Genomic DNA, 14,962 nt, shown 5'->3' with positions numbered 1-14,962 from the left:
GACCCCAAAGCGAATTCAAATGCTAATGGTTGTTTGAGATTTTGTAGGCATTAAGACCTGTTCATCAAGTCACCAGGACTCAGGCATGAGTCAATGGCACCTAACAAGAACATGACCTGTTCGCACCCCGTTTTTTGTGCGCCCCCAGAACTTGTGGCTCTGTTCAAATGCGCATGATGCAATCCTCATCTTTCTGTTGCGTTTCACCTGGCTACAGTATGTTAATAGCAGAAAAAGAGTCATCTGTGATACCACTCCACAAATACAGTGTGTTCCTCTATAAATATTTCATATTATATGATGATAAGACATCTTAATAGATCTCTTAATAGATCTTAACCCTATTTCCAGACTTCTATATAGAATGCTTGCTAATATACTCTCCAAAGCATGTAAAATGTAACTCTATAAAAAGTTTATTTTAAAAAAATGTTTCATAAAAAGTGGCTTGAAATTACTGTTTGGAAAATGGTCTTCACTAGGGTTCAACAGAGGACAAACGATTAACAACTTAACCCCCTCCCTCCTCCCCCCCACCCCCGTTTTACAAAGCTGCATCAGGCTTTTTTATCGCCAGCTGCAGCTAACACCACCGCGATCGGCAATCAAAAAGCCTAATGCAGCTTCATTAAAGGAGTCCATATAGAGGTCTGGATTTGAAATAGGTTTAAGACCTATAAGAGGTCCTATGACCTTTATATCTTACCTGATGTCCTCTTTTCATATAATATATAATATTTATAGAAGAACGTATTTGTGTAATGGTATCATAAATGACTGTTTTCCCCATTATTTGTTTAATAACTTTTTGGGAAACCTAGGTTAAGAACTTAAGAATAGCCTTACTGGGTCAGACCAATGGTCCATCAAGCCCAGTAGCCTGTTCTCATGGTGGCCAATCCATGTCCCTAGTACCTGGCCAAAAGCCAAGGAGTTTATTATATAGAAAGGCCTTAAACGTATATCAACCCTGTAAATGTAAACAAAATAGATAAAGGGAAGATAATTCAATAAATGTATGAGATGATTAAATCATCAATTCTAACACAATTTATAACTGAAATAAAGGCCATAATGGCGTCTGATATAACAAATCTAAATCAAAATATTTTAGAAATATCATCATAAATGTTCAAATTATAATTGGAATTGAGTCATAGTCCCTATTGAGTATTTAAAGAAACTGTGGTGGACATATCATAAATTATACAGACTTCACTCTTTGGAACCTCTTATGAAATATACCATTCCAAGTTCCTGTCTTGTATATTGCTGTAATCATTTATGTCCACCACCCCCTACCAACAAAAATTTTTTTTAATCTATTTGATATAATTACATTTAATACCCTATACCAATTATTATAATCACTCAGTTTATTAAATTTACTATTGTTATAAACGCTAATCTTAAGTACTTTTGAAATGTGAAATGGTAAAAATGTACTGTTCAAAAGCCAAGGAGTAGCAACATTCCATGTGGAATCCCCAGAGTAGCAACATTCCATGCTACTGATCCATGGCAAGCAGTGGCTTCCCCCATGTCTTTCTCAATAACAGACTATAAGGTTGTTGCCCTTCTTATATTTGTAATATTAGAGATATGGCAGCAGGTTTGGTCCATATAGACCTGTAGAATGAAGACCGCCTATTGAAGCCCTAGTCTGTTCGTGCTTAGAAAAGCCATACAGAAAACAAAGTGGAGCAAAGGATTTGGTTGATCACAAATTTATTCAACAAAGGTGTAAACAATCCCAAGTAGAGTGCGATATAATCGAGGAGAGGCCCAACATAGTCCGTGTTTCCGCACTTTATGCCTTCCTCAGGATCCTTCTTAAAATACCCATAAAATATACTCAGTTGGTATAAGAGAACTCAAACAATCTTCTTCCTCCTTCCTGAACTGGTTTCTTGCCCCTCTGCCGCTTTGTTTCCTGTTTGGCTTTTGCATTTTTGTAGAATATATTGATCTTCTCGTTTGGTTTTCTTCATGCTTAGAAAAGAGCACATTATTTCTATCACCTCATTATCGTAAGATTATCGGTGAAGAGATGAAGCTTCAGAGGATGGAGCTAAGTATAGGACAGAACATCATTACATCTGCAAAGAATAACCCTATTCTGACCGACTCATTTATCCAGGCCAGGGGCCGAGCCCGTGCTGCAAACAGTGTGTACTCTGTCTTGGCTAAATCGGGCAGCAAAGAGGTCCGTCGAGAGTACACCAACGAGACTCTGGAGGAGCTGATGAAAAGAGCCATTGAGGAGGTGCAGAAGATGCCAGAGGCAGAGTACCGGCAGAAGGTATCACCATGACGCAGCCACCTCCACACTCATTCCAATCATAGGCATTGGGATGTGTGGGGGAGCTCAGTTCAAGTTCAATTTATTTGATAATGCCACATACACACTGTATAGCACCAGGGTTAAAATCTAAGTGGTTTATAATATCATAAAAATATGAAGGGTGGGGTGGAGAACAAAACAAAGACAGTAAACCATTCTTGTCTGTTTAGATAGTAAGCTCTTTGGAGAAGGGACTGTCTTCTTCGTGACTCTGTACAGCGCTGCATATGTTTGTTAGCGCTACAGAAATAATTAATAGTAGTAATACAAATACTACAAAGATCTCTGACACATGAGGAAAAGAGAAATGGATTGATTATAATAAAGTCTAGGGTACAGGAAAGGGGAAAAGGAAGGAACATATACAGTAGGGTAAAAATGTACTGTTCAATATAAGGGATAAGAGAAAAAAGGAAACTAGCCTCGACAACAGTCTAACAGAAGAACCAACTGATAAGTTACATTTATTCAAACCACAAGGTGTATAAACAGTATAAAAGTCCTAAGTCTATAAAAAGACCATTTGGAGTCCCAGAGGAAAGGGATCCTAGGAAAGTCACAACCAGGATCCGGGTTTCGGCCAACTAAGTTGCCTTCCTCAGGGGACAACGTGCGCGTTATTCTCGTTGTCTTGCTGAAGAACGTGTCGGCGTACCGAAACTGAAACTATTCAGCACTGCCTGGCTAAGTTTATAGCAGGCCAAAATAGACCAGCTATTTACACGGCACTGTTTGGCCGCTAAACGTAACCCACTCGTGCTTTTAATGTTGCCGATAGCCAGCTAAATCATACGACACAACCAGCCCTCCGCTAGCTGCTCTGCGCAAATATTCAGTGGCCATCTTGCGCTCGATATTAGCACATCCTGGCCGGTTAAATAGCGCTGGATATCGGGGCGGTCAACTACAGTGAGACATCTGCTTTTGTGAGTCTTATAAATGGCTTTGATCTGAGAAGAGCTGGGAAATCGCACAACTTCTAAACTTGACCATAGCTTGTGTCTTGTGATGTAGATCTTCGAACTACAGCTGGAATCCATCATCTCTCGGAAAGGGAAAGAGGCCCAGCAGGAACGCAGGAAGCAGATGTATCGCGCCGAAGATGTGTTGCTGTTTTGCAGAAACTGCAACGTGGCTGTGTGTCATGGCAGCGACTTGAGGACGATTGAGAAAACACATCACGTCAACATCAATTCAAATTTCAAGTGAGTGCTCAGAGATTGATTGATTTAAAATTTTTTTATACCGTTTACAAAAAAAACTAAGTGGTTTACAACAATTAAAGCATGCATAAGATAGAAACAAACCATATCGCAAAATCTACATAATTGAACAATTTCTTCTCTGCAAATGTCAACTGATAAAATCGCAAGAATACAATAGCAGACATGGTTAAGCAGATTTTTTTTTTCTTCAAATGCCAATTAATAAATCACAAAATTGCAGTAACAAAAAGCTGAGTTTTCAACTGTTTCTTAAATTGAAACCGGTTTTCACGCAGCCGCAATTGGCCCACCAGAGCATTCCGCATTATAACACCAGCAATACAGAAAGTATCTGCACAACCTTCCTGTGCTGTTGGAATTAATAGCGTTTGATTTTCGGATCATAAAGATCTATTTGGGCTTATAGAGTGCCACAACTTGTCGAAAATACCATGGTGCTTGATGATAAATAGTTTGATGGACCACTGGAACATCTTTATGTTGCACCCAAAATACAACCGGTAACCAATATAATTGCTTCAGAATTGATGTAATATGTGCCATCCTGTGTACTCCCATTACTAACCTAGCTGTGGCATGTTGTACCAGTCGCAACGCTCTCTCTCTTGTTTTTCAAATTCCAAGGTAGAGAGCGTTACGATAATCTAACCTAGATAGAACCATCCCTTGTACAATAGTCCGAAAATCAGAAGGCAAAATCAGCGATTTCAAGTGATAAGGCACATTTCAACCAACATCATTTGCTCTAACAGCCTCTTTGCCCTAAGGGTGATTCTCCTGCACAAAACCACATGGGCCCTATGCACATGGAACATATGGTACTCCCGTACTTTCAGTGGCATACAAAGCCTGGGCTGCCCGTGTAGCGCATTTCTGCATGCCTTGAAACATAAAAACATGGAAAATGATGGCAGATAAAGACCAAGGGCCTGATATTCAGGTTGTGGGAGGCAGCCCAGCTACTTCTCCCACTTTGATCCTGGATATGCAATGCAATATTGAATATCCGGGAGCACAGTTCAGCAGCTCATGCTTAGATGGCCAAGCCAAGTTTTATTGACCAAATGTCATTCCCACTGAGTTACCAACGAAAAGCTTTAAGGTAAATCCATTAAAGGTAATGAAATGTGCATTCCTAGAATAGAGCCTGCAGTGAAACAGAGCAAGGACTCCCACTATTAGACATCTATTATGAAGAAGACACTTCAGATCAGTTCAGATACGTGTGCCAATGGCTTTGGAAATCACCCTCGCTATGCAGAGGGGTGGGAACCAGGTTCATGAACAGGAGCTGGTATTAGTTTATGAGCTTATATGGTCAACTGTTTAGTTTACTCTATCAAAAAGTAGATGAACTATGCTTGAAAGTATTCCTTCCTTTAGTTATTGATCTTACAACGTTTTATTCAACATTCATTCTGGTGGAGAAGGGATACCTCAAGTGCCTGCAGCTGTTAATGATGTTAGAACTAGTCTTGTCAATACAGCCTTAATGCACGCTATCATTGGTCTCCTTTGAATTCTCCTTTCATATTTCTTTCTGTTATCTACAGTTTTACTTCTAAATATTCATGTATTCATAGACTTCATTGTTATTTTTTTTTTGTTGACTGTCCAGCTCTTCTTATTGTAAACCGCCTCGAACTACTATGGCTTTGTCGGTATATAAAAATAAAATTATTATTATTATTAAGTGAACCCAACAATAAAACAGAGCAATATCCACCCTCCACCCCATTCCCACCCACCCACCCACCCCATCCCCAAGCACTCCAGTGTCAAAAATTCCAAAAAGCATTTTGGGCGCCGTGGGACAAGCTATCCCAAACTGGAGCCGAAATGGCCCGGCATTTTCTCCAACGGCCAGGACCACAATTCTTAATATCCAAATATTCATACTTTTAACAAGGTAAACATTTCATTTTTCCACATGGTAACGGTAGGCACCTCTTCTTGCCGCCATAGTAAAAGTATGCATTTTCTAGTCAACAAAGAAGCTTTTTGCAGCAACAATGAGCTACCCTTAGATAATCCCAAAGAAGAGAATTGAGAAAGAAAAGCAGGACATCCGCCCGCAAAGGAACTCTTCTTTGCATGATCATCTGTAGATGAAGAGAGACTAAGCCAGCTATTTAAGTGGTCCAGTTTGGCAACTCGACATAGCTGGCCAGGGCCTGAATTTCGCATATACCCAGCTAAGTTGCACGACATAGCCAGCTATCTGTTATCCGATAACCGTTAATATTCAGCAGTCATTTCACAGTGAATATTAGCACTTAGGGGAGAATTAATCAACGGGCACTAAGTGATTTAGATAAAAGGAATATAATGAGCATCTTGGCTTTTAGCGTGTGCTAATCAGCGTGTGCTCAATCACTTAGGCCCTGATTCTGTAAGTGATGCCTGCCACGTGTCAATCACTGCCAGGCGCTGCTTCCAGAAATGCAGTTCCCAAGGACCCTAGGCCAGGGTCTTACAGGCCTACATTTCCAGCACCCAGGGTCCTTTCAGAATCACGACCAGCGGCGCATGGTGATGCCGAAGCCAGCGTCACCCCAACCACACCTTCTTATGAACAATTTAGAAATCAACTGAAAACTTTTCTTTTTTCAACATTTCTTACAAATAATTCAGAACATAGCTGAAAATTTTCTTCTTGCTAAAACTTCTGATCTAATATTTTTTATTGTACCTTTTTGATAAAGTTTTGTAAACTGCATCAGAAAATAATATTAAAAATTGAACTAAGGCCAGTACTGGGCAGACTTGCACGGTCTGTGTCTGTTTATGGCCATTTGGTGGAGGATGGGCTGGGGAGGGCTTCAATGGCTGGGAGGGTGTAGATGGGCTGGAGTGAGATTTGACGGAGATTTTGGCAGTTGGTAGGGCTTTGGATTCTTGCCCAGAAATAGCTAAGAAGAAAAAATTTTAAAAAAATTTAAATTGAATTAGGTTGGGCAGACTGGATGGACCATTCGGGTCTTTATCTGCCGTCATCTACTATGTTACTATGGTTATGCAGTCTTGAAATTTGGTGTTATGTTATGTTGTTCCGGGCTTTGACGTCACTATGCACTGCTAGCCGCCAGGGACCTAGATGGCGGTCAGTATTCATGCGCTAATGGTCAAGTACTAATGGGAAAATTAACATATGGTCATTAATTTCAAAAGAAATAGAAAAAGTGGCCATTTTACCCGTGCAGGAAAAATGTCCTTAGCACGTGGGAATGATCCATGTAAGGATGCATTAATCCCACTTTTTACCGCAGTTTGGTAAAAGGGCCCTATAGATTGTAAGCCTTCTGGGAGCAGAGAAATATCTATGAAATATCTCGTACCGCTCCTGAATAAACTTACCTTGAGTTATTGTTTGAGTTCTCTTATACCAACTGAGTATATTTTATGGGTATTTTAAGAAGGATCCTGAGGAAGGCATAAAGTGCGGAAACACGGACTATGTTGGGCCTCTCCTCGATTATATCGCACTCTACTTGGGATTGTTTACACCTTTGTTGAATAAATTTGTGATCAACCAAATCCTTTGCTCCACTTTGTTTTCTGTATGGCTTTTCTAAGCACGAACAGACTAGGGCTTCAATAGGCGGTCTTCATTCTACAGGTCTATATGGACCAAACCTGCTGCCATATCTCTAATATTACAATTATAAGGGCAACAACCTTATAAGTCTGTTATTAAGAAAGACATGGGGGAAGCCACTGCTTGCCATGGATCAGTAGCAGGGAATGTTGCTACTCCTTGGCTTTTGAACAGTACATTTTTACCATTTCACATTTCAAAAGTATTTAAGATTAGCGTTTATAACAATAGTAAATTTAATAAACTGAGTGATTATAATAATTATGGGATATTAAATGTAATTAAATCAAATAGATTAAAAAATTTTTTTGTTGGTAGGGGTGGTGGACATAAATGATTAACTGACATGACAGTTTCCTGGTAAAACTTTAAAACCTATTTGTCGGCAAGATATCCTTTTCTCGTTCACTCTAACAAATAAGCAGATTTACTATTCCCCCATCCCCCTCTTTTCTCAAGCCGTGCCAGAGCCGCCCCTAGGAATAGAATGCGCGGAAAGGCATTTAGCTCGCACTATCCAGCAGCGCAGCTTGAGAAAAGAGGTGGTGGGGTGGGTTATGTTGTAATGTTTTGATTTTAATGCAAGATTGTAATTCCTGGAGATGACCAGCCTCTTCTTAATTTGGAAATCACATTGAACTCCTATTGGAGTATATTAGCAATTCATAAATATTTATATAATGTAATGTAAAACTAAAGGGCAAAATAAAATAAAAAAATAAGAAACTGAAACAATGGATGGTGAAGTTGGGATGCTCATGGGATGAAAAATCAGGATTGAACCTGGCTTCCCTGGTTCTTAACCAGCTGCTCCAGACACCAGGCTAGTCCTCTGTTTAATATCTTAAGATGACAGATGATTGGACAGCAGCTTATGTGTTGGGATCTAGCTAGGTACTTGGGACCTGGGTTGGCCACTGATGGAAACAGGATCCTGGGCTTGATGGACCTTCGGTCTGTCCCAGTATAGCAACGCTTGTGGTCTTATGTTCTTAGGTGAGCCAAGTAAAGGACAAACCAATCCATTGTGACATCACTGATGAGGTTGTCACATAGGCATTGGTGGAATGAGGCATTATGACATCACACTCTGAGCTCTGGAATGTTGCTACTCTTTGGGTTTCTGCCAGGTACTGGGCTTGATGGACCTTCGGTCTGTCCAGTATGGCAATTCTTATGTTCTTAGAGGGAAGAGGGGGTTTCTTACATTTTTATGTCTGTCATGGAAATGCTTGGACTTTCTTTTAAATGAAAATCAGACTGTTTTGAACATCAGTTTTTAAATGAGATCTTATAATCTCTACAGCTGCTAATCATTTCTGCTTTATTATTTCTGGAAGAACTTACTACAAAGTGTCTGCACCTATAGTGATTCCAAAGAAGATGGAAGATTGGATACCAGGAGGACAAATAAGCTGTAAATGTGGCCAGGTGAGTTCCAAATAATATAAAACCTACAGAGGGAGACATGACCAGTCTCCCTCCTTCAGTACAGTAAAACCTTGGATTGCAAGACAAGCAAAACATTTGATTCAATTTTAACTTGATATACAAGCAAAGTCTTGCAATACAAGTATATACAGTATACACACACCACAACTGAGCCGATGGTTCTTCTCTGTCTGCTCGTTTAGAACAATCACTACACTCCCGCAGTGTCAAAGTCTTACAGTACGAGTACATACAGTATACACGCGTCACATAATCACAACTGAGCCGATTGTTCTTCTCTCTCTGACGCTGCAGGAGTGTAGTGACTGTTCTAAATGAGCGAGGTCAAGTATGTACAGTAATTTGTATTAATGTTTTTGGGTTGTGGAACGAATCGTCTGAGTTTCCGTTATTTCTTATGGGCAAATTCGCTTTGATGTACAAGTGCTTTGGATTACAAGCATGGTTTTGGAACGGATTGTGCTTGCAAACCAAGGTTTGGCTGTACTTCCAAACTCCCTACCCAGGAGTGCAGACATGCCTAGTCACATCATGTTTCAAGTTTCTTTATTTTTGATATACCGTCTATCAAAACAAGTGTCTAGACGGTGTACAATATAAAAAGATTGTAAGGGACAATTAAAATAGGTAAATAAAAGCAATATTTTATCAAATATTAAAAATACTAGACTTATTTGTATTAACGTACATGAAATGGAAGGAAAGTAAGGGAGAGAAAGGTTGTTTAAAATACATCGAAGTAAAATTAATAAAAAAGGACGGTAAATGGGGAGTGGCAAAAACATTAGGAGGGGAATCATTTCAAAAGAAGTGTTAGATGTTTCAAAGCTTCACATGAATCAAGGAATTAAGAGGCTGAAGCTAATACTAAAGAATAAAGGCGTCTTTAAAAAGGAAGGTTTTAAGTTTGGCTTTAAATTTTTCAAGCGAGTTCTCTAATCGAACGTCTTATGGGAGGGCATTCCACAGAGAGGGGCGGTAACTGAAAAGATGGATTTGCGAGTAGTATCATAAAATAGTTCCCGTATTGATGGTATGGAGAGTAGATTTTGATTATTTGATCGAAGGGTCCTTGATGATGAATAAGGGATCAAAAGTTTATCTATGAACGCCGGTTGGTTAGAGTTTTATGTTTTAAAAGTGAGGAGGAGTATTTTAGAGGAGAGACATGCATTCAGGCCTAAGGTTAACAGATTTCTGCATCAAAAAAGAGGACGTGTACCTCACTCCATTCCACCCTGGCCCCATACAAACCTTGTCTCTTTGGGGCTGTGTCTGGAGGGCATCTGCACATGTGTGGATGCGGAACAATGACATCATTCTCATGTGTGTGATGTCATCACGTTGCATCCGAGCATGCACAGATGCCCTCAAATGCGACCACGAACTCCCATTGGTGCCATGTTGTGCCATGTAAGCAGTTATCCCTTGCCGGATAAGTGCTAAATATTGGCACTTAACCAGCCAAGATTGACTCCAACCTCCCTTTCTTCACACAAAAAACTTACTGGTTTATGTTTCCATCAGTAAAAACATGTCGTTAGAAGAGATTCCTAGGAAACTCGTTTGCATTTCAGGCTAGTGCAATGAATTCATGTTGGAATACGCTTATTCCCCAAGCTCAGTCTTATTATTTATTTAGAAAAATTCTTAAAACTTATCTGTTTGATAAATATGTGACTTAATTGCCATTTTGTATTTTCTGAGAAATTTTGATATTCTAATGTAAGTAATTCACTGTTTGTGCAGTTTTTTCTTGCTGTAAACCGCCTTGAACTAATGGTTTGGTGGTATATAAGAATAAATTGTTATTATTATAAATCAGTACCTAAAAAGGTTCATAAAGCGCGCGGGACAATCATGCAAGGAGAAAAACACTAAGACAAATGTGCGGATGTCAGTGCGCTGGATTAAAAGGTAACTTTAAAGCTCTCTGAGGGAGGGTGTCAGGGGAAACCCCCCAATTTTACTTAGAAGTGTTTGGGGGGAGGAAACCTCCCATTAGAGAGGAAAGTATAATTTTTCTTAGTATTTTAGTGCAAAATTACAGTTTCCTCTAAGTGGGGGGGGGGCAGTGGCAACACCCCCTCAGAGCGCTTTAAATTTACCTTTTAATCTGGTGCGCTATTGTCCTGCGCACATTTGTCTAGCGTTTTGTCCACACGTGATTTTCCGGCGCGCTTTAGTCCTGTCACCAAAAACAAAAGGGAATACGCTGTACTGGCGTTAATAAATATTAGCTGTAGCTCCGAAGCAAGTCACTTCATGAATGCCGGTATCGCTCGTCTTTAGTTTTCTTTTCTCTTGTCCTTTGCAGATATGGGGCATGGAAATGATTTACAAGGCTGTCCCTCTTCCAAACATTGCAGTCAAGTATTTTGTGGTGGAGACCCCACAGGGGAAAAGAACCTACAAGAAGTGGAAAGATGTCCCTTTTCCCACCGAGGAGTTTAACTACGTAGAGTACTGTACTGCACAATTTCCCGACTTGGAAATTTAATAACTTTGTGGGCTTTACTCTCTTACCATGAGATGACCTTTCAATAGACAGGATATCAAGATGTAAATATATCTGAAACAAGAAATGGAGAGGCAATCTCCAGTGGCACTGTGATCAAGTCAGATGGATAGTCCACTGGTTTCATGTTCTTTCACTACCAGGAAGACTTTTTTTTTCTTGATAATGAAAGAACCTGTCATAAAAATCTTTCCTGGATTCTATGTCAGTGGTTAACCCTTTGCTATATCTGTCGGGCCGGGAGTAGGGGGTTGAGAAAGAAGCCGAAGCTGGTTGGGGAGGGGGGATAGAAGGGAGGGGAAGAAGGAAGTTCTGACTGATATTGGCAGGCCCCAGGATATTAAAGTGGTACTGGGGAAGAAACAAACAGTTCTTGACAGTTTCCAAGGCCTAAAGCACAGGTGGCAAACTCAAGGCCCACAGGCCAAATCCGTCCCATTATGCAGCCCGCGGTCCGATGCCCCCAGTGTTACCTTGTGGCCTGCGCCCTACTCCTCATGGCCGTAGTGTGCACGGAGCTACGTACAGCGGCTCCTCGCACGTCCCACACCTCATCCAGAAGCATTGCCTCTGACATGAAGTCAGAGAGAAGGCTTCCGGTTCAAGTGCAGGACGCACAAGGGGTCTTGGGCGCAGATTGGGCGGGGTTTGGCCTGCGACTTAGCCTGTGTTTTGGATTTCGGCCCCTTAATATGATTGAGTTTGACACCCCTGGCCTAAAGTATGAAGTGACATAAGGGGGCCAGCCATGTTCACTACCATGCAGAAATTAGGGTCACCATATGATTTCAGGAAAAGGAGGACAGATTGATACATCCAGGTTTTATTTCTATTGAAAGAATCTTGATTCACTTCCCTAGACTGCTTTCTGTTCTCCAGATCAACTGGGGCTGAAGATGGAGTATTCTCTGTTTCTGGAAAAAAGAGTTATGATGAGTCAGAGGCAGCAGAACTTTGTGCTTGGTGAGGTCAAACAAAATAACCTGCTCTAGTTCACTAAGGCCTAGATTCAGTCGCTTACTGTCCTTGCCGACTCTCCTGCTCTCTTCCGCCCTGAAATCTCAGTATCGAGGTTACAACCCCATATAAAACTGTAAAATATCTATACATATGCATACGAATTTCCTTTTTATATATTATGCAAAAAGTGCAGTGCGAGTCTGTGGTTTTAACCCACGGGTTTAAAGCGAGTTCTGTTCTATAATCTGGCTGCACAAAAATTGAAATCATTCCTTTTAAAATGTCCATTTGTAGGGCCAGCAAGTAAACTGCAGCCACCCCTCCCCCTTTATTTTGAGCTCGCTTGTGCGAAGAGCAAGCGCATGCGCAAATTGTAACAAGGATAATCTGCGCACGATCCGTGGGATCACTGTAGGGCGTGCATCCGATCAGATCATTTGCATGCAGAATCTGTTGTGAATTGGGCGCTCGGCAAAACTCGGCCAAGAATCGCCCAACAACGATCCAAATTGGTGAATCTAGGCCTAATTTCTTATTTCTTTTGGAGCAAAAGGGTGATCGGGCCTTGGCCCCAGAGGTAGGGATACCAGAAGTCCATATTCACCCGGACGTGTCCTCTTTTTAGAGGACTCTCCAGACAGCTTTTCAAAGCCCGGTACTTTGTCCAGGTTTTGAAAAGCTTCAAGCTTGGAGCCGTGTCTGGGGGGCACCTGCGCGGATAGAACGCAGTGACATCACACCACATGCTTGGATGCCCAAGGAGAGGTTCGGGGCGGGGCGGGGCTGGATGGAACTGGGCGAGCCTGGTGCAGGGCTACGTGTTCGGTTATGACAGGCCTAAAATCTGGTAACCCTACCCAGTGGCCTAACCTTGCCACTGCCTATATTATGGGACACTGGTGAAATAATTCTATTTTCCAACTATGCTGGCAAATTTCCTTTAAGGGTCCTGGTAAGTTGGCAGCCCTGCTGTTATACACAAAGACCACATGATTACATGCACTCTTGATCAAGTAAGAGATACAACTTGTACAAGTCCAGAAGATGTGCTGTGAGAGGACTTTTAAATAAATTCTAGACTTATGTTTTCTACTGTTATGAATTGTATAGAGTGTTTCTATCTAAAGGCCCTGAATAAAAACAGGCCCTTTTTTTAATGCTGAGTTGAGTGATTTACTACCACATATCAGTGACAACCTATGCTGGGATCTATTAGGAAGGTTATCACAGATCGGAGAAGGTTATCATGCTGCTGTACTGGGCCATGGTGCACCCTCACCTGGAGTACTGCGTACAGCACTGGTTGCTGTACATGAAGAAAGACACGGTACTACTCGAAAGGGTCCAGAGAAGAGCGACTAAGATGGTTAAAGGGTTGGAGGAGCAGCTATACAGCGAAAGAATAGAGAAACTGGGCCTCTTCTCCCTCGAACAGAGGAGATTGAGAGGGGACATGATCAAAACATTCAAGGTACTGAAGGGAATAGACTTAGTAGATAAGGGCAGGTTGTTCACTCTCTCCAAGGTAGGAAGAATGAGAGAGCACTCTAAAATTGAAAGGGGATAGATTATGTATGAATGTAAGGAAGTTCTTCTTCACTCAGAGTGGTAAAAAACTGGAACGCTTTTCCGGAGTCTGTCATAGGGGAAAATACCCTCCAGGGATTCAAGACAAAGTTAGACAAGTTCCTGCTGAACCAGAACGTACGCAGGTAGGGCTAGTCTCAGTTAGGGCGCTGGTCTTTGACCAGAGGGCCGCCATGTGAGCAGACTGCTGAGCACGATGGACCACTGGTCTGACACAGCAGCAGCAATTCTTATGTTCTTAAGTTCTTACAGCCCTTTTAAAGGGGGGGGGTGGAATGTCCTTGAGATGTTGTAGGACATTTTGGGCTGTAACAGTAACAATGATGAATTTCACTCATCCTGCACCACAAGGGGGCACCAGTGACTTAATTTTATAGCAAGTATCAGGCTACAAGGAAAAAAAAATGTTTTGCTATATAATAAAATGTGAAAATATGCCGTTTACTGTCAGGCAATCAGGTTTTCTAATAGAGAAAAAAAAAGTTCAGCTTGTGATTGCTTTCAGGTTGGAAGCTGTCCAAGAGAAGGTTTACTGTGAAAAAAATTCCTCATCCCAACCATTTGCCTGCATTTTAATTCTACCAATGATATCAATTACAAATGAACAGGAATTTTGCTCTGGGAGCAGTACGAGACTGTTAATCTTTATTATCTGTGTTGATATTAAAGGCTACCAAGAGACAGCATCAAGTAAGATTAACTCCTGAGGGATATTACAGAGCATAGGTTTACCTAGGTTTGGTCTGTAAGAACATAAGAATAGCCTTACTGGGTCAAATCAAGCCCAGTAGCCCATTCTCATGGTGGACAATCCAGGTCACTAGTACCTGGCCAAAACCCAAGGAGTAGCAATATTCCATGCTACCAATCCAGGGCAAGCAGTGGCTTCCCCCATGTCTTCCTCAATAGCAGACTATGGACTTTTCCTCCAGGAAATTGTCCAAATCTTTCTTAAAACCAGCTATACTTTCCACTCTTACCACATCCTCTGGCAACGCGTTCCAGAGCTTAACTATTCCTCCAATTGGTTTTAAAAGTATTTCTCTGCAACTTCATTGAGTGTCCCCTAGTCTTTGTAATTTTTGACAGTAAAAAATCAATCCACTTGTACTCGTTCTACTCCACTCAGGATTTTGTAGACTTCAATCATATCTCCCCTCAGTTGTTCTTTTCCAAGCTGAAGAGCTCTAACTGTTTTAACCTTTCCTCATACGAGAGGAGTTTCATCCCCTTTACCATCTTGGTCGCTCTTCTTTGAACCCTTTTCTAGTGCCACT

The 14,962-nt window shown here is 41.2% G+C and overlaps 1 protein-coding gene across 2 annotated transcripts in view; it reads left to right on the top strand.

Annotated features, from left to right (window-relative positions):
* The window catches only part of DHX58 (DExH-box helicase 58), a 39,446-nt gene extending 26,198 nt beyond the window's left edge, over positions 1-13,248 (top strand). The window contains exons 10-13 of one of the 2 annotated variants that reach the window (XM_033919185.1): positions 2,141-2,302; positions 3,359-3,549; positions 8,509-8,599; positions 10,938-13,248. In XM_033919185.1, coding sequence (XP_033775076.1) covers positions 2,141-2,302; positions 3,359-3,549; positions 8,509-8,599; positions 10,938-11,120 — 627 coding nt within the window. In that variant the 3' untranslated portion in view covers positions 11,121-13,248. The remainder of the gene's footprint in view (positions 1-2,140; positions 2,303-3,358; positions 3,550-8,508; positions 8,600-10,937) is intronic. The other variant, XM_033919186.1, reaches the window with a different exon arrangement.
* The last annotated feature ends 1,714 nt before the right edge of the window (positions 13,249-14,962 follow it).

Source organism: Geotrypetes seraphini, chromosome 13 (genome assembly GCF_902459505.1).
Source record: "Geotrypetes seraphini chromosome 13, aGeoSer1.1, whole genome shotgun sequence".
In the NCBI taxonomy this organism is placed as follows: domain Eukaryota; kingdom Metazoa; phylum Chordata; class Amphibia; order Gymnophiona; family Dermophiidae; genus Geotrypetes; species Geotrypetes seraphini.
This window is presented reverse-complemented; position numbering and strand designations above follow the sequence as displayed.